This window comes from Crocodylus porosus, unplaced genomic scaffold (assembly GCF_001723895.1).
Source record: "Crocodylus porosus isolate Cpor-Errol unplaced genomic scaffold, CroPor_comp1, whole genome shotgun sequence".
NCBI classification, from domain to species: Eukaryota; Metazoa; Chordata; order Crocodylia; family Crocodylidae; genus Crocodylus; species Crocodylus porosus.
Genome location: NW_017728918.1, coordinates 87,988,591 through 88,010,878, shown reverse-complemented (window position 1 = coordinate 88,010,878; position 22,288 = coordinate 87,988,591). Strand labels below are relative to the sequence as shown.

The window sequence follows — 22,288 nt, the reverse complement described above, 5'->3', positions numbered from 1 at the left end:
CGGACTAGATGATCTGCTCAGGTCCCTTCCAACCCTACAAACTATGAAACTATGAATCCACAGGGAGCAAAACAGAGCAGGCTCAACTCCATAGCTGCTGCTATTCAAGTTTCATCCTACAAGGCAAGATTTTTTCATCTTCATTCTGCCCTTCAAAATCAAGGTGTAAATCTTATTCTGGGATATGTTGTATGCAAGATATTATGGTAATAAAGCCAACAAGCCTGGCACAGGATCATCCCTGTCCAAACCATGCTATACAATCCATAATCTAAACACTACGTAAGACTACAGTCAACCTGTTGCAACACAGACATAACACACTCACTTGCCACCCTGCTGTTTTTGCCTTGGTAGAGAACACCAAGAACAGAGTGAATAACTAGCACCAAAGGGCACTGTCTCCACAAAAAAAAAAAAATCTAGAACCATGTATATGAAGCACTGTATTCCCACACTAGTCTCCACAATGACGTAATCCAAGAACTTTTTTTTTTTTTTTTTAGCACAGTAGCAAGTGATAATATGTTGGGAACCATCCATGCAGTTCCAGATATATAAATCTGTTTAGATTAAAAAGAAGCATTGCTTTGTAAATTTTGTAAACATTGCTTCATAAATCCTTCAAACAGAAAAATTACCTCCCCATAACTGTCAGAAAGAAAACTGCTGCAACCATGCACCCAAAAATTGGGAATGAAAGTCTATTCCCATATAACAACCAGTTCTTTACTCACACTCAATAAAATAAAGGAAAACCAAATTTGTAGACCCACTTATACAAACACTACATAGACAAATTGAAAAGCAAGATTTGTAAGTTTAATTTGTTGATGATGCAATGATAATGTAATCAGTATGAAGTGTTAAAGGAAGGAAAACCAAGTACCCTATTAAAAAACTACGAGACTTTCACAGATCTCTTTGGAGATGGGGTATGGCAAGAAGGAAAATAAAAAGCATTTTCATGTCAGTGCATTCATAACTGTAAAAAAAAAAAAATTAAAAAAAAATAAAGAAGAAAAGATTATTGGCCTTCAAGTCTGTATTTGATAGATCCAAAATGGAAAAATTTCATTTCCACTCTTTTTCATTTCCAGCTTAAATTAATGCTTGAAATCTCTCATAGAGCCCATTAAGTTTTAGTTGGTGGTAACAGCAAGCACTTTTTCTTGAATCAATATTTACCAACACCAAACAGAATAACAAGATTTCTAGCATTATTTATACTCCACTGATGATGGATTCTCATTTCATCTAGGAAGTCATATGTATTGGACTTCATATAAAAAGGCTCAATAATTGATTGATGAAAAATGTCAGCATGCTCAATTATCTCTAGGAGTTACAATGTGACATACCAAAATACATGATCAATCATCTCTAGAAATGGCACTGTTCAAATTCAAATATCTGTAATTGGTTCTTTATGTAATCTTTAATTAAGTCAGGAAAGTTCTGAGACTTGATCAATAACAAAAAGCTAAATGTTTCTGAAAAGTAGGCTTAAATGAAACTGTTCTAAATGAAATTACAGCAAAGTATATTAACATTAAAGTACACTTACCACTTCCGCCTAGTGTTGTAAGTCCCTCATCTTCAAAGATATCAAAGCTCTCCTGTCGAGTCTGAGTTGTTTCAGTTTTTAATACCTCAAGTGGCATTCTCAGGATAGTAAGATTATACTGAAGGGAGTGTGACAGATCATAGCTGTAGCTGATGCCAAGATTAAGCTTTTGTCAGAACTACAGAAACATGAAACTCTTCTGAAAACTTTCATTCCTTACCTGTATGGCTATTTAATATTGCATTGTCTACTTTGCATACAAAAGCAAATGAAGTACAAACAAGAGAGACAAGCTGTAGATATATAGTGCTAAATCACCTGTTCAGTCCCCAAGATACTTTATAAACATTAATATAGTGCATTTACAACAACATAAGCCTCCACGTCTGGATAACTGCAAAACCTGAAATCCAGCTATACCAAACTGTTCTAAGTTATGAATGAAATTCAAACCAAGGTTTTAAATTATCTAAGACAATTTCAATTTTTAACACTCAGTTACTGAGGGCAGATCTAAATGTTATTCCAATTATGGCTCCCGAGTGCTAGATGCCACCCATGGTACATGGTGGCTGCTGCAGCCCAAGCCGACTGCGGAGCCCAGCTCCTCCTCCCCATGGCCATTTGCCATGGAAAAACCACAGTAAAACATGGATTTTCTCATTTTAAGGAGAAAAATGGAGATTTTTATTTTTTTAATGAGAAAAGCATGGGAAACAGCAAGGTTCCCCTTGCAGTCTGGCAGAGTTCCAACCTGCAAGGGGTTTGGGGAAGCAGGAGGAGGGCAATCAGGCAGGGGGCGCCATGTGCACGTGTGTGCGCACATGTGGCAGCCAGGCAGCATGGAAAGTAGCTCCCACAGTTCCCTACAGGTAAGGTAAGTCTGGCCGGGGGGGGAGTGTGGAAATGAGGCCCCCCATAGTGTGGGACGGAGTTGGGCATGGCTGGTGCACAGGGCCTGGGTGGGAATGTGCGGCCGCAGGGCCCAGTCAGGGAGCGGAATGGAGCAGCGACCGGCTCATCCAGGGGCTGGAGGGGTTGCTGGCTCCTCATCACTGTATGCACTCCAGGGGAGAACATGGCGGGCACACGCCTCCCAGATTTGTGCAGAGGGTGGGGGGGGATGCAGGCTACCTGCTGTGGGTTCAGGGCTCCCTGCCCTGCTGCCCTCCCTCCAGGGCCTCCACAGCCCAGTGGACAGGACCCAGCACGGCAGGAGAGCAGAGTGAGGTGAGGAGGCTTGACACCACTGCTGGGAGCTCTGCACCACCATGGTGAGGTGACCTTGCCCAGCAGTATAGAGGATGGCAGCATGGAGTTGTCCCCAACTGTTGCCAGGTAGGCAGGAAATGCCTTGCCATGGCAACGTGGAGATCGCAGCAGCAGCACCACCAAGCCTCCTTGTCCCACTCTCCCTGCTGCACTGGCTCCCACCCACTGGGCTGTGGAGGTCCCTGTGTGGAAGGCAGCAAGACAGAGAGCCCCAAGCCTCCAGCTGCCAGCTTGCATCTGCCCCCCACCCCCATGTGATCTGCTCCAGCTGTGCATCTGTGGGGAAGGGGGAGTCAGGCTTCATGCTCTGCTTGGGACACAGAAGCTGCTACCTCTTACAGGCAGCAGCCAGGGCTCAGGCACTCCTGCAGGGGGTGGGTAGGGGGCTGCAGATCTAAGTCCCTGGCCCTGTAGCCTCATCAGAGCTGTGTAAAGCAGGGGGCTGTGGGTGGGGAGTGAGCGACAATGGCATGGGCCAGGCACCAGCATAATCAGTGCTGCTAAAGCAGTGGGGGGTGAGGAGGAGGGGGAAAACAACAGCTGCAGCCAGACCCGCGTCTTGGTCAGCGAAGGGGGCAGGGGAGACTCTGATTTTCCATGATTAAAAAACCAAAATCAAATGCCAAAATTTATAGGTATTTAGAATTAATTTTATTATAGTGACTGAGGCATTGGTAGGCTTCCAAAATGCTTTACATTTTTAAATATATCAAGAAAACATTGTGTTCGGCTGACACATATATACAGGGCTGTTTCATTTGGATTTAGGGTTTTTAAAATCAGAGAATTTGGAATTCTTATCAGAGAATCTGCAATTTTTAAACACAGAAAACCAGGATCCCCAATTAACCAGTTAATTGGATTATAGCTGTAACATGTAGAAGGGTTATGATAAACACTTACCTAAAATAAAAGTTGCTAGATAGGTCCACATTTTGAAAGACTCGCAGATATCTAAACAAAATATAATTGATTAGGGAATACAAGTTTTATTTCCACACAGCAAGAGGTTATTATTGCAAAAGAAAAACCACAAACACACACACACACAAAAATCAGTCTGATGACCTCACCAATCAAGTTACATAAAAACCTCATTGTCTCCAGTAATTCTCAGCTATATTACTACAATTATATGTTTTCACTGTGTTTCGTCAGCCAGACAATCCTGCTACAATAAATGTGATGAAGGGCTGGGTGAATCGGATATCCTTTGTTTAGCCACTACTTCAGAGTTCCCTCACAAATCTTTTTTTTTTTTTTTTTTTGTTACTTCCAGTAAAAAGTAACCTTGCAAAAGCAGCAATGGACCGGACCGACTAAGCTGCAATAGATGCACTTCTGTTGCAATTTTATTTTCTATAAGTTAAAGACCAGAGCTGGCAGTACTTAACCCAAACTCCCAAAGATTATCAGCTGTAGGATACAGTACTATCACTTAAGGAAACAATCCCAATATCTACTTCAACCTACCATATCCCTAGCAATTCTCTAGATGCCAAGCACCACACAACCTCTTTGTAGGAAAGATTCAAATCAATTCAAAATCCCAAACGGTAAACATCATATACCTCTACATCTTGATTTAGTTATTTCAATCATATTCCCTGTTAGTTCTGGACAAGAAGTACCAAATGTGCATTATACTTTTATAATTATGTGTCATAATATCCACATTTATTTAATAGCTATCACTACCTAGATTTATTGTCTGTAGTTAGTTTATGGTGATTTGTGTGACCTTTAGATAATTTGCACACTGTACAAGACCAGTAAATAAATTTAGCTATACTACTTGTCTGTGATCCAGAAATAAATTACCCTCAATCCTGCTAAAAATAAAGCTGGGATATATTTGCATATTGTTCATGACTATAAAATCTCAGAGGACTATATTCCTTTCTACATGAAACATCCTGTCAAGGGGGCATCTGCAAGAAAAATGCTCCATTTAAGAGAAGCCACTTTGCTAAATCTTGATAAATGCATATTTCTTGCCTCAATCCTGGGCCAGCCCAGTACCCTCCACAACAGCAGCAGTGTATCTGGTCTGAGAACATTTTGCAACTGGGTTTTTTCCCCATCCATTCAACAAACATTGTGGAATGCAAGGGACTCCTTTCAATAAGTTAACATGACAATAGTAAATCCAGTGCTACTCAAAAGGGACAGCATTAAAGTATAAACCAGTATTAGTGTTGACATGCTCCCAATAGTCATGCAGGCCATACAGTTGTAGCTGACACAAACAATGCAAGTGGTGGGCAAACCCATGCAGAAGCATGACTTAGATGCATTTTCCCCTCTGGGTAAAGTCTGCAGAATTTATGGCCAAATTCTGTACTCTACTGTTCCGGTTTATCAACATAAAACTAGTGTAGTAAGAAGCATTAAAGAACCAGGCTCAGATGTTCAATAAACTGCTTCCTTCTGAAGTATATAACAGAGGGAAGTCTATGAACTAGGGGTGCACCGATAAAGATATTTTTGGCCAATACCAATGGCCAATTATTAATTAGCCATATCAGCCGATACTGATCCTATAGCCAATATACAGCCCAGCAACTTGGAGAGCAGCATCCAGATGGTAACTCTGAGAGGGGGGAGGGGTGTTGAGTAGATCGAGATCCACACAGTGATAGAGGGAATAGGGCAGAGGCAGGGCCAGGCACTACCCAACTGGGGTGGGGCAGGGTGCAGGACAGAGCTGCAGGCAGCTTGTCCAGGGGTTGCAGGGAAGCAGGGTGGCTCCCCACTGCTGCACACACCCCCAGGGGAGGCATGGGGTCATGTGCCCCCCAGATTTGTGTAACGGGCAAGGGCAGGCTGCCTGCTGTGGGCTTTGGGCCAGGGGCTAGGCCAGCAACGCTGGGACTATGAACCAGAGTTTATAAAAGTTTCAACATTAGCTAGAAAACCTCAGTAAAAAGCATCATTTACCTTGCTTCATCAGGATGAGTGACTCGTACAGAGTCATTTGGAATGTAGATCATATTTGTATCTTCTATTTTATATATTGCATGTCCACCAATATCTGCCATCTTTCTTCTTTTTGTAATTAAGATAATATAGTAGCCTTCTAAAAATCTGACAAAACCTATTCAAAATAGAGGACAGATAACAAATAAACACCATTTACTGAGATTTGGATGCGTTAGCTGAGATGATCAAATGCAATGTTCAGAAGACCAATATCAGATACTATTTTCAGTCCTTTGCACAATTTTAAATTCTTGAATGTTATACTTTGCTTGCTTGTTTTTACAATAACTGGCTGAACTAAAAGTTTATTTTCTTATGGTCTTCTTCACTACACACATTTTATCGCAAAGTTACATTTTAAGAAATTTCAAAGCAAATGCATCTCTGTGAGCACTTGTTGCTGGTTAACAAATCTGAAATGCATTCACCAACACAACCACATTACTAACACAATTGATGATTTCAGTCAAAATATTCACATTTTTGGGTGCATCTAGCTAAACAATCAAGCTCTCACTCAATACATCAGAGCTCAAAGTAAAAGATAAGAACAAATGCTTCTGCTGTTTTTCCCTTTCACTGCAGGAGTCTGCAATGTGATTTAAAGTACAGTGATTTTTGTTGCTCCTTCTTTATTAGTCCCCTTGGAAAAAAATGCTTCCACCTCTACAGGGAAAGGCTCCCTGCCAACAATAAAAATCAAAATCTTCCATTCACAGCAGCTAGGCTACTGAGCTTGCATTGTTAAATGGCAGCTAAACTTTTTCCTATGTTCAAGTACTAAAAATAACTGATGAACTGAACTGTCTCTATAAATGTCCATTATGCATCCCTTTAAAATCAAATACAATTCTTGCCTATCCAGAGTTTGATCACGAATAAAGCTTCTGGCCTCCTGGTATGGTCCCCTACATTTAAAAGGGGCTTCTGCGTTTTTTTAAAAATGGGAAATGTCTTAACTTGGCTCTAGAATGAGAAGCAAACACTTTTCTACCTGCTTTGCAAAGTGATAGGATGGAGTAAAACTGTACTTATATAAGGTAGAAGTGGGAAAAATGCAAGGTCATTTATCTGCTAAGCCAGAAGAATTAAGTGATGAGAAAGTCTACTCTCCTTCTCAGCTTTCAGAAAAAATAGAAATAGTGTCCATTTCATTCCCAGAAGCAAGTGGAGCCTAGAGAATGGAGTCAACCCAGTCTTTTTTCATTCCTCTGAAATGGGAAACTTGGGGAAGAATTTCTCTGTTGTCCAGAGGAAAGGGTCATGAATTCACTTAAGTGGTTTGGCAAGAGACATCTGGACATGGCTTTCATTCAAATTTAGTTCTCATATCAAATATGCTGCTTAGATATTTATTATAAAAGTTCTGACTTTTTTCTCTTTTAAAGAGCACATATTATGACATCTTCAAAGATTAATGTTATTTTCAGATCTCCTCCAGCATGCATTTACAGGGCAGCAGAAAAGTGTATGTCAAAGACTTGAATACCTAAATATTTCTTGAGCACGTATTTCCCAACGCATAAACCTCCCTCTCTCAGTAGTACATAAGTTAGATAACTACCATATCCAGATTACATCAGATAAGGTAAATATATATGGAATATAAACATCATGTTGTACAGCATAAGAGAACCAATAACTGCAGATGGTTAGAGAGAAGTTACCCTTACAAGCATTTTTCAGAGGCATCTAGAAATACCACACAAGACTGATGAACTGCTGGTTTGATTAAGTAAGGTAACTGCAATTTTCTTGTCATCAAAAAGGTTCATTTTCATAGATGACCAAAATATACTGCAAAATTTTCAGCGAACAAGGTCTAATTAAACAGGAAGTCACTTACTTCATATATGGATAAAATGAATGTTGAATGAGATTCCTGAGTTTTGGGGTACTCTGAAAGTATTCATCTCTCTCTTATGAAGAGGATACTTTCCTCAAATTAATTTAACATTTCCCAATTTAAGTTGCACATTTTTATTATCATGTAGGTATTAATAAAATGACCAAAACTAAAGAAAGCGAACAGGAAAACTGACTCCAATAAGCACGCAATAATCCATTTGCAGGAATGCAGCATTTTGTCAGAGGCCTCAGTTTTTTGTATTTACCTTCAAAGTAGCCCAATCTCTACATTCTCTAGAGCTTTAGGTTCAGACACTGGGGAGCATAGCAATGTAAATTAGGTTTAATCAGTCTGGATGGGCTGCCACCTTTTCCAATATTCTTTCAAGAAGTATCAACTAAGCAAACATTAGAAAGTGAGCTCGAGTGCTTCAGGAGAAGCAGGATAGGAAACAGGTCAAAACATGAAACTACAACATGCCCCCAAACCTAGACTTGGCTCCAGAATCAGGCAAATTCCTATGTTCTACACCAGGCGCAGGCAATTATTTCGGGCGGAGGGCCGCTTACTGAGTTTTGGCAAGCCATCAAAGGCTGCATAACAGGCAGCCAGAGGCAGATAAATATTATTTTTCTAAGTTTTTTAGGGGCCCCATGAGCTGGACAGAGCGGCCTGGCAGGCCACGTTTTGCTCACCCCTGTTCTATCTGCTCTGCTGACTCAGAAAATTCCTGCATGATTTATGTACTATTCATTCCCAGTGGTGATACTAATGAGAGCAGAAGATGCCCAGAATTGACATTTTGCTGGCTGATATCTGTACAAGTGCGATATAAAACATCTACAGAACACTGCAGAAAGTGCAAAAAATACTTTAATATCTGTTAACGTAATATCTGTACAATGTGACAATTGCTGTGTTATGCCTGCCTCTACTTTCTTAAACATAAAAAGGAAAGGAAAGAGACCATTACCTACTATACCAAAAGCAGAGACCGCTCGAGATAACCCAGAGGAGCCCTTCTGTCCAATCTTTGTTCTGTTCCCCAGGTCTAAGCGGCCAAGAAGTTCCCTCACTTCTTGTTGCGTATATACATGCTTAAAAAAGAAATACATAATTAGCACACCCCATTGATTGTCAGTACTGTTTAATAGCACACAAGGGTAAAATTTATTTGTTTAATGGCACTTTTTAGACTAGAATTATGACTAAAGAAAGCATCATGGCTTTCATATTTTGGGAACTGATCTTCATTGTTACATTCAGCCCAAGAACAGTCCTATGAAACAGCCAAGGACATAAGCAGTGTTTGTCTTAGACAAATCATTTACAAATTTAGAATCTGCCCTTTCAACATATAGCTTGTTCCAAATTACAAACCTTTGCATCATATCTATAGAAAATAATTAGTTGTTCACATTTTCCCCATACTAATTTCTCTCTCCTTATCACTCAAATGTTTTCAACATTACTCTCTATTCACCTGCGTGGTGGATTTATTTATTTTTTAAAAGGGAATAGGAAAAACCCTGACCTAATCCACCACATGGCAACTTGGTGCTTTCTGTACTTTTAACTGCTGTCTCTATTTCCTGGGCCCTAATACTACCAAAAGATCCTTTTACCTATGCAGATTTCTACTGAGTAGAATGGTTCTTGGAACAGGCTGATGCCTTTACAGGACTGAAGATTCATGCCCTGTTCCTGAAAAAGATATACGCTTGCACATTATGCACATGTATTTCCCATTTACTTCAGAGGAAGTACTCATGCTAAGTCGAGTTAAATATGACTAAGGCTTGTAACCATGAAGTCTCAGAGAGGTACAATTTGTTATTCTGTTTTGTACAGTATTGGACTCATTGCCCACGTTCACCTTCCTTCACATCTATACTGATTTCAAACAAAAGAGATCCAAAATATTTTAGTAAGAAGCAGCTGAGGGCGCTATTTTGTATTTAGGAATGACATAATTGTACATAAAACAAAACAAACAACTATTGCTTAAGTGGGAGGAGTTCATGACTAACAAGTGAATGACACGAAAATATAATAAAGAAGTTAGCCGGATGCAAGAGAAATGTTTGGAGACTTGAAATTACATTAAGAACTGATCACACACATGAAATTCAAAGCAGTTTGACATATTTAACATTCTTCATATGTAAGTTTTCCAGTTGTCCTAAATAAAGAAGCTCTTACCTTATCATCAATTACAACTAAATCCTTTGGTTCAGTGCGATCAATTTTCAAAACACGGTATTTGGTTTCTGCAGGATTGCTGCCAACAAGGAAATACCGCTAGTTTAAAAAAAGAAAAAAAAGAAAAAGCTTTTATAAAGAGGTGAGGATATTAACAGTAATCATAGCATTTATACAGCTTTAGAATAAATCCATCTTAATTAAGGATAACTAAAGTTAATCGAAAATAATATTGTGAATGCTATTGGTTTTAGTCATCATTTTATATGTACTACATGAAGATCCTAATCAACTCCTAATGCTTAAAATGCCTCTCTTCTCTCCAATGCACATCACTGAAGAAAGAAACCAACCTAGAGCTGTAGAAAGTCAGTCAGCTGCTATGTGGAGAAGGAAACCTGCAACTTGGAATCACAGTGATAGAAAAAGTAGGTCTGGAAGGGACTTCTGGAGGTCACCTAGTCCAAACCTCTGCCTGAGACAGGATCCTCCTTAAACCACCCTAAGCAAATCTTTGTCTAACCTGTTAGTAAAATTAGAGGCAACTTTCACAGCCACAGTACACAGCACCCCAGTCTGCCACATGTTAAGCAGGGAGCTCATGTCCTGCTCTTACAAGGGTTGCTAAAATATGCTCAAGAGATCCAAGGAAGAGTCACGCCCCCCGCTCCAGTGGAAAGCAGAAACCCCCGCAGTCCGTACCAATCTGACCATGAGGTAAAAGTCTCTTCTGATGTCAAATGTAGTGATTGATCTGACTCTGAGCAGAGGCAAGACCCTCTAACAAGGAACCTCTGGGCTTTAAACACAGCAGAAGCAATGTCACACTCTAGTAAAAAATTGCTAGGCTTGGCTGCAGCCATGACAAAGGTGAAAAAATTGCTAGGCTTGGCTGCAGCTTCTGAGAAAAAGGTGAAAAAAATCTTCCTGATGTGTAGTTACAGGAGGGGGAAAACAATTTCTTCCCAGGCCCATGGGACAACACACAAGGCCCAAAAGCATGGGAAATACCCATAGCATATCATAGGCATAGGTGCTCCTAGAACAGGGGTGGGCAAAATATGGCCTGCGGGCCACATCTGGCCTACCAAGCACTTTCATGCAACCCACAGAGCCCACCAACAAATTGTGCCCCACCCACCGGGGTGCAAGGGAGTCTCCCACATGTACACGCAGCCTCAAAAACTACCCTATTGCCTGGCTCCCACCCTTGGGGGCAGAAGTGCCTGGCCGGCCAGCATACAGCTTCCATGCAGGGCTGCTCCTGCTGCAGCCCCGGGACCTGCTCACTTCCCTGGTCTCCTGTTGGCTCCAGGGAGGGAGCCTGAACCGTGGGGCTGGGGCTGGGGGCAATGATGCATAAAGCGGTTCATTTCTCTGGAGGCCACAAAAATCACAGACACACACTCATTAGATGGCACAAAAGGTATATTTGCAAACAGGGTCAGAGCAGAGTCAAGAACTCAGATTACTCCGAACCCACAAAGGAATTTTGCAGGCTGTATTTATCTCCTCCCTCCTGGGCACATGTGCAGAAACAGGAACTCTTACCGCTCACTTCCGTTTCATACAAACATACATGTGGTTACATCACTACATACATCGCATGTATAGTATAATTAACTACTTAAGTATGCAGGGCGGAGAGGTAAATATGCATCAGCTAATTAAGCATGCTCAGAAACTACTATAGATCACCAAGAGTTCAACCCCCCTTCCCCCTTTTCAAGGACACAGTCAGTTGCATTCCAGCTTCTGCAATCTGTATGAGAAAGGCTAGGGAGAAGCTGGGGGAGAGTCTGCGATTTAGCTTAAGAAAAGCTGTGGCAAGGCTGGGAAAGGAAAAAAAGTCCTTAGCAGTGTTTCTTTCTTATCAGGTGCAAGATGCAAGCTGTGCATTTCTAACAATACTCCATTTCTAACAATATTCCATTTCTAACAGCAACGTGGGGCCTGTGCCAAGGGAGAGAGGGAATGGCAGTAGTGCAGAGCTGGGATGGGCAGCACGTGGGAGTGAGGGAAAGGAGGGGTGTGGGAATCCCCACACACCCTCCATGGTACGTAGCCCTGGCAAGCAGTAACAGCAGCAGCAGCAGGTGGGGCACTCAGGGCACAGGCACCCGGTGGGGCATGGCTCCAGCCAGCGCTGCACACCACAGCAGGGGGGCACAGCTGCTGCGTGGCTGCCTGTATTGCTGGTGCTCCCTGCCACTCACGCAGCCCCTGCACTCACACAGCAGGGAGAGAAGCCCATGTGCTGGAGCCAGGTGTCTTCCCTGCCAGGGCTATGCAGCACCAGAGAGAAACTTCAGGCTCTGGAGCTAGCTGCCTTCCCTGCCTGGGGCTTCCCTCCCCTGCAGAGCCAAGCAATAACAAGCAATTTTTCCAAAGGACAGCATTTTTTTGCTATCCAGAACTTGATTTTATTCTACAATGTTCCTGCTGCTACATTCAGCACATTCCATTGACTTGTCTATTTCAAAGAAGAGAAGGATAAATTCGTGTTTCAGTGTCAAAATGATTACCATTTTCATTTAAAAAGCAACATTGGAAGAAGGTATTTTGAAGGACAAGAAAACTGCTCTCTATACAGTAACTGTAGTTCTTCAGGAAGCCCTGTCCCAATACATTTTCACCATCTGATGTGTGTGTACTCTGCAAACTTGAAATTAAGAGCCTTTTGGCCAGTGTCCATTGCAGCCAGTCATGCAGCCCAAGTACTTTTATGTCCTCAACACAGACCACAAAAAATGATGCAGGGAGTAGGCTAACCTCCTCTGAAGCAGAAGGAGAAATGATCTTGGAACATGTAAACAGGAAACACAGCTTAAAGAATTCCAGATACTATACAGGTCAGCAACTTCTCTCGTTCAACTGTGTGTGTGTATTCCATTTAGGGTGGCCAAAGAGTGGGCCAGTGCCAAGGCAATGGAAGCTATAAATCTAAGATTCAAAGAATAGGCCCCATTAAATGTAGATAAAACAAAGATAAGATCCTAAATGGAACGTAGCTCTGAGTGGTGAGGAAACCTTCATCAGACCCTTCATCAGCCTAATAACAGCCAGTTTTTTAAATCTGTATGCCCTCTACAGGAGCTAAGGAAAAACAAGCACAGCATGAAGGAAAGCAATAAAATAACAATAAAAAAAAACCACTCTATATTTAACAATATACATGTTAAAATTAACACATTTAACAACGTGCTGTGCTTAAAGGTTTGCTGGGTTTCTCTTTAAAAAATAACAAAACAAACTAACGTACACAGTTACATTTGTCATGATCTGAACAAAGACCTCCATCAATATTTCCCATTTTAATTCAAGTTCAAATTCCTTAAAAGTTTGATTTTAACAGTGCTTAGTAATTAAAAACCTGCATCTTGTGATATTTTGCATTACTTTTGATGGGAATGCAGAAAGAAAAAGTAAACACATTGCACTGTACTCCTTACATGATGAAAGGCCAAACAAGAAACTGAAATGGAATTACTTTTTACATTTAAGGTAACTTAATAAACCAGGGCAGACTGCAGAGCTGTCTTGCTCTGGACAGCTCTTATTTTACTAATAATTTCCAACAGGGTATAGCCATTAATGCCTAGCCTGGTAGGAAAACATGATGAAATCATACTGCTATAGTCAATCTACTCTTAGCTTGAAGGGTCACATGGATTTAAGGTGTGGGAGGGGAAATCAATTATAAAATTTACACCTGATGTTAAAGGAAGTCTTTAAAACAAGTGGTATTTTAATCCCTTCTTAATCATTACCTTCTCCTGCCCAAGATATAAATACCACGCACCTCATGGTTCTTAAAAGCAATGTGTGGCAGTAAATATCCATGTAGTGCTTTATAAACACCACTGCTCTCTAGTTCACCAAGATGTCAACCTCTTTCTTCATTTTACATTCCTTCAAGCATTTGCCTCCTCCTTTGGCCTCAAGTATATTAATTTGATCCATCTATATTTTTCGTGTTTTTCATACAGTAAACAGCACCCAACCACCACAGAACCACAATTATGTGATCACACTGCAGTAAACTTTATTCATATTGTCCCTTTGCTCCCTTAATGAACATCAAACTCACTTACAAAGCACTGTGCCTCTCCACTGTAGCTTTATGTTTAGCATATAACTATTGGTATATACTAGCACAGTGGAACCCAATCTCTTTGGCAGATGTGCCCCACACCCTACCCATGTACCACTCCGATCACCTTCCCCTCCAATCTGCCGCTCTTTCTGCTTCCTTCCTGATCTGCCATATGCTACAGAGGCTGCCCATGCCGCTTGTGACATGCGTGCCACAGGTTGGCCACCCTTCTGCTAGCAAACAGCCTATATAATACTATAGTCTAAGTTATCAAATACACACACATTTTAATAAAAACACAAAGAGTTGCCCATTAAAGAATCTGGGCATCCTAACATTGACACTACCAATGCAGAATGAAAAGCAGCAAAAACACAAGATGATATCATACAGGAAACTAAGTTCATTTAAGACATTGCTCATACAAAAAAAAAAAAGTTTCTTTCTAAACTACCGAAAGAAAAAGATTCATTTCACATAACAAGCACCTTTGTATGTAATCTAAAATACAGCACACCAAGTAAAGAGCATGGAAAAATCTACCTTACTATTCACATATAAAAAGGGGAGGAATGAGTTAAGCACTGAATGACAAGTATGGAGAAGCAAGATACAACCATAGGAAACTTAGGATTTAGCCTTGAAAACCTGATGTCTAAATACAATACTACTCATAACATGTAGTATACTTCAGGAGGATACCCTGAAAAAAATCTCAAGAGACAACACAGGCTGATTGTTCACCCTACCCAAGTATTGACTGGAAAAGCCAAAAATTCACTTTCCAAAGCAAACCCTGTCAAGAAAAAAAATGCTAAATCAATGCAGCATTTTCAATTCCTTACCCACATATTTGGATAATGAAAAGTTGTTCTGAGGTCTTCATGCATGACTTTTTCCCCCCAAATAACTTAAATCAAGCTGTTTAAATTCTTGACCCAAAACTAAGATGAAAATGTTGAACTCCAGATTCTTCCAAAACAGAATTTTTTTTAAAAAATTTCTAAAACTAGAACCAGACAAAACAGGCCTGCAAAATTTACCAATGCCAATCATAACCAGAGGTCAGTATGGGAAAAAATGATATATTTTCCATGAGGAAAATTAAGGATTAATCCCCTGGCCTTGCACTTTGAGAGAAAACAAGAGACAAACCCCGTCTCAAAGAATATGGTTGTGAAAAGGTGTGTTCACTGTTCTTACTGAACTTTGTCTGATATAAGGATCAATTGGTTGGACCTATTCATTTGGTCTGTGAAAGATGACTGCATGCATTAGAAAAATTTTCATCTGGAATCAAGACAGAAGTGAACATCCCTCAGAACTAGATTTGAGCTAAAGGTTACTGTACTAACTTTGAACCAACATCTTTTGAACAAGAAACTTCAAGTCATGTTTCCAACTAAGCAGGTTGATTTTCAGATGTCCTAAACATCACACAGTTCCCTGTAGTCATTACTTTTGCACAGTCCTTTGTCATTTCTTGGCATTTTAGTGTTTAAGCCAACACAGGCATCTACTTAAACCATTTCTAAAGCAAACAATGTTAACACAACACAAAATAATTCTTTATCTATAGGCGTTCCTTCAGTTGAATAACTCAGACGGAACAAATATGTGGTGGTACTAATTGTGCTCAGGGATGACACACACTGCAGGCCTAGAACCACAGCAGTGACAGATGCTATAACTCAATTTGTTACCACACTACCAGGAAAGAACAAGAAAAAAAAAGAAATACAAACAACATAACAGTGAGCATGTATTATATAAGTTAAAAAAGAAACAACTCCCCCCCTCAAAAAGCTTAGAGAGAAATCTAAGTATAACAGAGCAGTTGTTGACACCTACATAGTCCTGACATGCTGCCTAAAGCTGTTTTTAAAAAAATTGAATGAAGTCGTTGAAGGTCTCCACTTTTTAAAAAAATTCCTGTGATTTGATCCAACAGGTCAGCTTATAAAAACACCCCGAATAAATTCTAGCCATCACTAATGCTTATCTTAAAAGCTTGTCAGCATTGGTCCTATGCAAACTGAAGTCACTAGGAAATGACTTTTGTCCTGCTTCCGCAGGAAGTAAATGTTTCTTAAAAGCTCCTTCGTACAGCTGTCGTAGAAATTAGCTGCACTCTTGTAAGTGTTTCAACGGAAAAGGAAAGATAGTAACGAATACCCCAAAAAAATAAGAATCTATAGAAATTCACTGAAATTTGCTTGCAGAATGTGCAAAAGGAGACTCCTTTTCTCTGTTCATTACATCACTGAATTAGGTTTGTACAGGCCTGAAAACAGTTTTTATTGACAGTAGCCTTTTTCAAAAAGTACAAAATTGAGATGTCCTTTGTTATGGTAATAAATAGACCAAGCAGAAACAGTGCAAACTTCCCAATACTCCTCTGCCATATTCTTTAACCATGACATGGAGGGAAGGTAGAAGGTGTGGAGGAGGAGGAGCAGAAGTGTGTTAGGAGTACAGTTTCCCCATCTTCTCAATCTTTGGCCCTAGCTGAAGTTTAAGAAGGGTGCCATACTATGAACCAGAAAGCAGTTTTGCAACACAGACACCTGCTCACTGGGATCTATTATCTTTTGTATATAAGCTACCAAGCAGCTGTAAAATAAAAGCAACCTTTGGGCCTCTCCAGTCTGTACTGGATATGAATCAGAGGACTATATTATCCCTTAATTAGATAATGACCAATCCCTTGATTCTACTACACTTATAGAAATAATCTTAACAAGGAAGCCAGGTAAATTCAGAAACTCATAATTTGGCATTGCTCTTTGATGATGATAGATAGATAAATAGTTTAGCGATCAATCTACAAACTTAGTCCACAGAAAGATGTTTCTTCTTGGAAAATTAGCTCCTTGAACTGCTGGCACAGAACTAGGATTTAGTTCTTTGAACTAGAGGTGTGCCAATATACTGATTGCCTATTGGACTGGCACTGATAAAAAGGGAAATGACAGTATTGGCCATCAACTTTTTTTGGCCACTGTAGCCAATAATGTTTTCCAATAATTATGCCTTCTAGCTGGGTCCCCAGACACCTGGTCTCCCTCTTACCCGTGGGGCTGGACCCCAAGACACCTGGACTCCCCCCCACAAGCTGGGCTGACTCCAGATGCACCCCCATCCCCTCACCAGCAGGCAAGGCTGGGCTGGAGCAGAACAGCTGCCACAACTGGTTCAGTGCAGACTCCAGGCTGGGGCCAAGGAGATTCCTGTAAAGATGTGACTGGGGCAGGGAAGGGTGGGCAGAGCTGCCCGGCATGACTCAGTTTGCAGTGCCCAGGGGTCCACGCCCCAGAGGCTGGGGACAGAGCCTGATAGGGGCTACGACAGCCACTTCTTCTCCTCCACCCGTAACTATATACAGCAGGGTCCTTCCTCCAGCCCAGCCAGGTCCTGGCCTTCCCAGGGCTGGATCCATTCAGTCTTCCCCATGGAGTACAGGGGCTTGCCCTGCCGCTGGCAGCGGCACCACCAGGAGGGGAAGGGCCCATCCCCTGCTGGAGTCTAGCACCCAGGACCTGGGGCCCAGCTGCAGGGAAAAAGTGGCCTGATTTCTCCAGGCCTAGAACGGTCCCATGACACCGCCCTTGGGCAGAGGGAGGAGAGCATGGAGCTTAGCCTAGAGACCACCCAGTCCTGGGCAGCCAGGAAGGCCCACACCTTTCCCCTCAGCCCTGCTGGGCAAGTTCAGGGAGCTGCACCCAGGCTGGGGGTCAAGGGCAGCTGAAGGTCTCCACACAGCCAGTTGCAGGCACTGCTAGTTTAGCCCCATCTGCTGCAACTGGTACAGGCACTTTTCCATGTGCTCAGAGTAGGGGTGGAGGGGGTCAGCCCTTTAATTAGAGTGGCTTCCACAGCGACTCTAATTAAAAAGTGTTGCCGCGACTCCTGTATCAATGTCTCCACGTTTAGAAATGGAAGTGGGAGCACTTGAACTAAAGTTTGTGTATTATAAATGTAAAACAAACAAACAAAAAGCCTTATTTGTATCAGTAGTTTAAAATGCCTTGCATTATTACTAAATATTGGTTATCAGATTGGCATCCACCAGTATGGGTGCTTAATAATTTACTATCAGTATCAGCCAAGAAAAATCTTTCATTGGTGCACCCCTACTTTGGATCATCTAATGATTATTAAGAAATATAAAAAAATTGTATCGGGGGGTTATGTATTAAGCTAGTCCTTGTTACACAGCTGTTTAGGTACCTGTAGGAAGGAAAGGGTTTGTTATACCCACTAGGAATATTAAGAGAGAAGCTGCAGATTACTTCCTGCAGATTTATTTCCTATTAATCTTGCCTATCCAATAACCCTTAAAAAAAATTTTTAAAAAAAATCAAAAAAAAAATCAGTGAATAAATGCAAGTGATTTGTCCTTGCTTCAATGCCAAAGAAGAGGTAAGGTTTAATTCTGAAATAACCTGTATCAGAAAGTATAATCAAACACCAAAAATTGAAGGCTGTTGTGGTCCTATACAAATGGACAACACTGCTAATTTTAAAGCTGCAGATAATGTACAGAGAAAGTTGAAGTGATGTAAAATATCAGCAATTTTGTGGCAGTACCATACCCACAGAAGTTTGATGCATCCAAACAAACAAGCACCAAGCAAGGAAAACAGTGATTTCAATTGTTATGCCTCCTACTGAACTGAAACAGTGACAGGGAGAACTTGCTGGGCTTCCTGTTGCAACACCTCAGGAAGAAAACTGATCACAGGCCCAGAGGACAGAATAGCTTCAACACACCACAGGAGACCTCTCTGCTTTAAACAGGCTGAACACAAACCTATAGGGTGGCACAAAAGACATTGCTGCCCACTGTTAGGTCACTATCCTCCTCTCTAGTCAACCACAAAGTTATTCATGGAAAAGGCTGCTCTATCCAAATATTTGATGATTATTTTGATGCGATGTAAAGGGGTGTGGTGGCAGGGGCCACCCTCAGGGGCTGGAAGCACCGGGAACAGACCCCGATGCTACCAGAGGAGGGCCCAGGGACCCCAGCACCACAGAAAACTTACTCGGAAGGCAGGCAGGGAGAGGAAGGGAGCCTCACAAGCCGGCACTGTGCCAGCTCTTCAAGTGGCTATCAATCAAGCTGGGTGGTGGCCAGCTGATGATGTCAGCTGCAAACACTGCCCTGGGAGATTTAAAAACCCAAGCAGAAACCAGCTGCGGGGGGGGGGAAGGCAGGAGGCGAGAAGCCGAGCTCGCCGCAGTGTTACCCGACAGAGCAGAACTGGAGCCAGGTTGCTCTGGCCAACAGCTTCAAAAGGTTACCAGCCCTGAGACTAGTCAATAGGACTGCGTGAAGCTTCAGTCCCCAATTCAATTCGGCGGAGATTTGGCCTGATTTGGTGGCCAAATCTCTGAATCCAAATCAAATCAGAGGACCCTTTAATCTCTCTGAATCAAATCGGAACCCTCTAAATCAATTCAGAGAAATTCAGAAAGATTCAGAGATTCGGACATAGGCACAGCTTTAAATGTTTTTTCTACATACCTCTAGGTAGCAGGGGTTCGTGAGTGCTACGATCCTGGGGCACATGGAGTGTCCTACTGAAGTATGGGGGGAGCTCCCCAATGTGCTTGGCAGCAGACCCAGAAGTGGACCAGCAGCGCTTCTGGGTCCACCGGGGAGCACACTGGGCCCCCCCACCCCCAAACTTCCCCAGCTTGGTGACTGGTACCTCCCGGGTCTAGGGGGGCACCTGGGGTCCCCCTGCGGCCAATCGCTGAGCCAGGGGGTGGGGCACGGGGAGCCCCCTGTGCATTTCCCGACAGACCCAGAAGTGGACTGGAAGTACTTCTGGCCCACTTCCGGGTTTGCTGCTGAGCAGTTGAAGGCCCCCGCCCCCGCACTCCTATGGGATGCTCCACGTGCCCCAGCATCACAGCAATCGCAAGCTGCACCTGCTACCTCAAGGTAGAAAAAACTTTTAAAGCTGTCTCTATTCTCCAAATCAGCATCAAGTCTTTAGATTTGGATTCAACCAAATCAAATCAGGGACCGTGCTCTGAATCAATTAATCAAATCAGTCTCTGATTCAGGCCAAATCCAAATCCCAATTGAATAAGGCCTGCTTCGCACACCCCTACTAGTCAGTTCCACATCTACCATTTACAAACCTGTATGCGATGCAGGAAAACAAAAAACAAAAAAATTGACTCTTTTACTGACTGGGTAGGCTACAGGCAACAGCAAGAGAAAACAATTGTCCTCTTTACAGGAAAGAGGAAAAAAGTAAAAGTGAGTTTTGAGGGAGAGAGAGTTGAACACTCACCTCCCCAAAGCAGTAAAGGGCAGACTACCCCACAGAGTTTAGTTCTGCAGCAATGAGGAAGGAAAATTGTTTCTCAAACTGACCTGATGGGGCAAAGACAAGAATTCAAGCACACCTGCAAGAATTCCAGCAATTTATTCAATTTCAGTCAAGACTGCTCCTGGGTGTCACTGGCTTACAGTAAATTGCTCAAGTTCATTGATAAGTGCTGCTGAAGTTCCAAGTGATCATACAATCAACAACACACTGCTCCAGCACTTCTTCTCAAAGCATCTCATACACCTTGTCCATACAGGAGATAGACCACTGCAAGAGCACAGAATGACCAGGGACCTACTTAAATTGCAGTTTCTCAGTATCTGCGAACACTGTGAAAAATGGCGGTTTCCATGATTTTGTGCAGAATTGCTGGGGGAAGCAAAAAACTTAGTAAAAATGAAATGCTAGCAGCCCACCAGAATGAGAAGGGGATAGCCACCAGCACAGAGGAGAACAAGCAAGATGGCAGCTGCTCCCTCTGCCGCTGATTGAGAGCGCTGCCTTTCATGTGGCCCTGCCCCTCTCTGCCAATCAATCAGCCACAAGGGACACAGCCACGCAAAAAGCAGCCAGTCACAAAAAGATAGTGAAAATGGAGATAGGTGCAGTGAGCAGCCCATGATTTTTCCTTTGTCTCAGCATGCTGGAAGCAGATCCCCAAGGATGATTAAAGAAAATAAGAGCCAAAAATGCACCACCCTTTGTAACATGTATGAACTGCTGTTGTTTGTATATACATTTGCTAATATGGGTACTTGGCTACGTGTTTGAGGTTTAAAAGTAGAAATAAATACCACCCCCTGACTTCACAATTTTCTTCTGAAAAGAAGAAGAGAAAGAACTCTGTGATACCTGCTAGTCATGTTGCTTAATACACTTCTGGACATTCAGGTTCTATAATGTTGATGGCTGCCTAGAAATGTAAATAAAATAGAACAGTACTAATTTAACTTCAAAATACCAAAAACATGATCAACCTTTGCATAAATAGCACAGACAAATTAAGCAGTATCAAACAAGTCACACCCTCCAAGGATTACACGGGGAAATACCTGTAATCTCTAATGGTTCAGACTGGTCCTCAGATAGGACCCATCTGCATGATGCACACAGGCAGTGAAAAACATAGCGAGTCAAACCCATCTGTCTTGTAGACTTGAGGGGGAGGAGGAGGAAAAGGAAGTCATTATTTTCTAAATTCTTGTGCTTCAGATTATGCACATTGTAGGGCTATCTTTACTGCCCCCCTGATATGTACTTCAAGAGTAAAATGTACACATAAACTACCCTAAGGAAGCATCACTGCTTCCCCCTGGATTCTACCTCTACATTCATCTGTTTATGGCTTCCTCAGTACATTCACCTGGCCTTTTCTAAACAAGCTCTCAATTTCCTAGCATAAAATGTATACCTATACCCAATTCACATCAACCTATATCACAATATTATCAACCATAACATCACAAAACTGTAAGGCACCAATGAGATATGTCAGGAGAAATCCCCATTGTTTCTGTCCTAATAACACTGAAGTCAAGTATCTTTCATTTCTGAATGCATAGCTCTCATTTACCACTTTGAAACTAGGAGCCAGATTGCAAAAGCCATTGCTCTTCGAGAACCATCCTTCCCATTGAGATCCTACAAACTCCTTCAGTTTCCTATTATGTGGACATTGCACTCCTTGGCTAATTCCAATTACTATTTACATTTCAATTACCCAAATAGTATTTTTGGGACTTCCATCTCAGTCCATAATCATTTAATTTAACCACAAACAAAGATCTCTTAATTCCTCTTCACTTATCTACATATATTCTGAAGTTTAGATAAAAGACAAACCAGGTCATGTTTCATAGTTTCATAGTAGCTAGAGTCAGAAGGGACCTAGGCAGATCATCTAGTCCGACCCCCTGCCTTGGCAGGAAAGAGCACCGGGGTCAGATGACCCCGGCAAGGTGCTCATCTAA

The 22,288-nt window shown here is 41.9% G+C and overlaps 1 protein-coding gene across 1 annotated transcript in view; it reads right to left on the bottom strand.

Annotated features, from left to right (window-relative positions):
• Positions 1–22,288, bottom strand: part of FIG4 (FIG4 phosphoinositide 5-phosphatase) — a 124,587-nt gene that overhangs the window by 98,033 nt on the left and 4,266 nt on the right. The window contains exons 2-6 of the mRNA XM_019537892.1: positions 9,873–9,971; positions 8,644–8,767; positions 5,780–5,936; positions 3,743–3,793; positions 1,568–1,716 (exon numbers count right to left, since the gene is read on the bottom strand). Coding sequence (XP_019393437.1) covers positions 1,568–1,716; positions 3,743–3,793; positions 5,780–5,936; positions 8,644–8,767; positions 9,873–9,971 — 580 coding nt within the window. The remainder of the gene's footprint in view (positions 1–1,567; positions 1,717–3,742; positions 3,794–5,779; positions 5,937–8,643; positions 8,768–9,872; positions 9,972–22,288) is intronic.